This window comes from Calliphora vicina, chromosome 3 (genome assembly GCF_958450345.1).
Source record: "Calliphora vicina chromosome 3, idCalVici1.1, whole genome shotgun sequence".
In the NCBI taxonomy this organism is placed as follows: domain Eukaryota; kingdom Metazoa; phylum Arthropoda; class Insecta; order Diptera; family Calliphoridae; genus Calliphora; species Calliphora vicina.
In genome coordinates, this window is record NC_088782.1 from 28138286 (window position 1) to 28139574 (window position 1289).

Sequence of the window (1289 nt, forward strand, 5' to 3'; positions counted from 1 at the left end):
TCTATAGAAAAGTGTCTGCATTGGACAGTTTTCCATAGAAAAGTGTCTGCATTGGACAGTTTTCCATAGAAAAGTGTCTGCATTGGACAGTTTTCTATAGAAAAGTGTCTGCATTGGACAGTTTTCTATAGAAAAGTGTCTGCATTGGACAGTTTTCTATAGAAAAGTGTCTGCATTGGACAGTTTTCTATAGAAAAGTGTCTGCATTGGACAGTTTTCTATAGAAAAGTGTCTGCATTGGACAGTTTTCTATAGAAAAGTGTCTGCATTGGACAGTTTTCTATAGAAAAGTGTCTGCATTGGACAGTTTTCTATAGAAAAGTGTCTGCATTGGACAGTTTTCTATAGAAAAGTGTCTGCATTGGACAGTTTTCTATAGAAAAGTGTCTTTTGAAAAAAATAGTTTGGTTTTGAAAATCAGCAAAATCAATTTAGTAGAAACCAAATTATTAGACATCCTCGAAAAAAACAAACATCATTTTTTATACAAAATAATTATTAATTTTATTCATAAATAAATAAAAAATACAAACTTAACAAACTCTTAAACTAACAAAGTACAAAAAACAACCTAAATTTGTTTAGCTCGTACTTCACGATCAGCCAATTCCTCGGCCGTAGGATGTTCGCGAATATATTCCAAGGCCTTAAGAATATAAGCTGGAATTGGTGGTGGTGTGGGAATCGACTCGGATTGAGGATGGAAACCGTTCTCATCAGCTGTATAAACTAGGGAGATTTTTTGGCCCTCAGGTGAAACATACTGATATGCACCTTTGGCATAATGGCCACCAAAGCCCGTTTCTTTGAACTCCAAGCCACTCGACTGTTCAATGTCGAAGCCATAGGTGCCATCTGAGTTCACCTGGCTGGCAAATTTCGTTATGGTATCTTCATTTTTGGCAGCTGCTGCCAAAGAAATTAAAACTGCTGCAAAAATCTAGTGAAAAAGAAAATTAAAATGAAATATGACATTATTTATCCCTTTTTACTTTGATTTTAATTCTTTACTTACAAGTTTAAACATGTTGTGTAGGTGTGCTATAAAATGTGATGGCTTTTGCCGTGAAGATACAATGAACCCAACTGATGCCCTTTACATTGACCACTAAGCTTTTTATACCCCAGTTGTATTTTAATTTCTTTTTTCTACATGCTATTTGATTAAAGTCACTTTGTGTGCTAAATCCATAATACATACATATATATTTAGGTATAAGAAATAAGCCAAGCCAAGGCATGTCATAAATTTATTAAAATGAATGAAGCCATTTTAAACTTATTTTTTC

At 33.8% G+C, this 1289-nt stretch overlaps 1 protein-coding gene across 1 annotated transcript; it reads right to left on the reverse strand.

Annotated features, from left to right (window-relative positions):
- Positions 1-485: 485 nt before the first annotated feature.
- On the reverse strand, positions 486-1085 carry Cpr65Ea (Cuticular protein 65Ea). The gene is made up of 2 exons (XM_065505434.1): positions 1016-1085; positions 486-940 (listed from the first exon to the last, which is right to left on the reverse strand). The coding sequence occupies exons 1-2, from the start codon at positions 1025-1027 to the stop codon at positions 572-574; spliced, it is 381 nt and encodes a 126-aa protein (XP_065361506.1). The 5' UTR covers positions 1028-1085; the 3' UTR covers positions 486-571.
- Between the last annotated feature and the right edge of the window lie 204 nt (positions 1086-1289).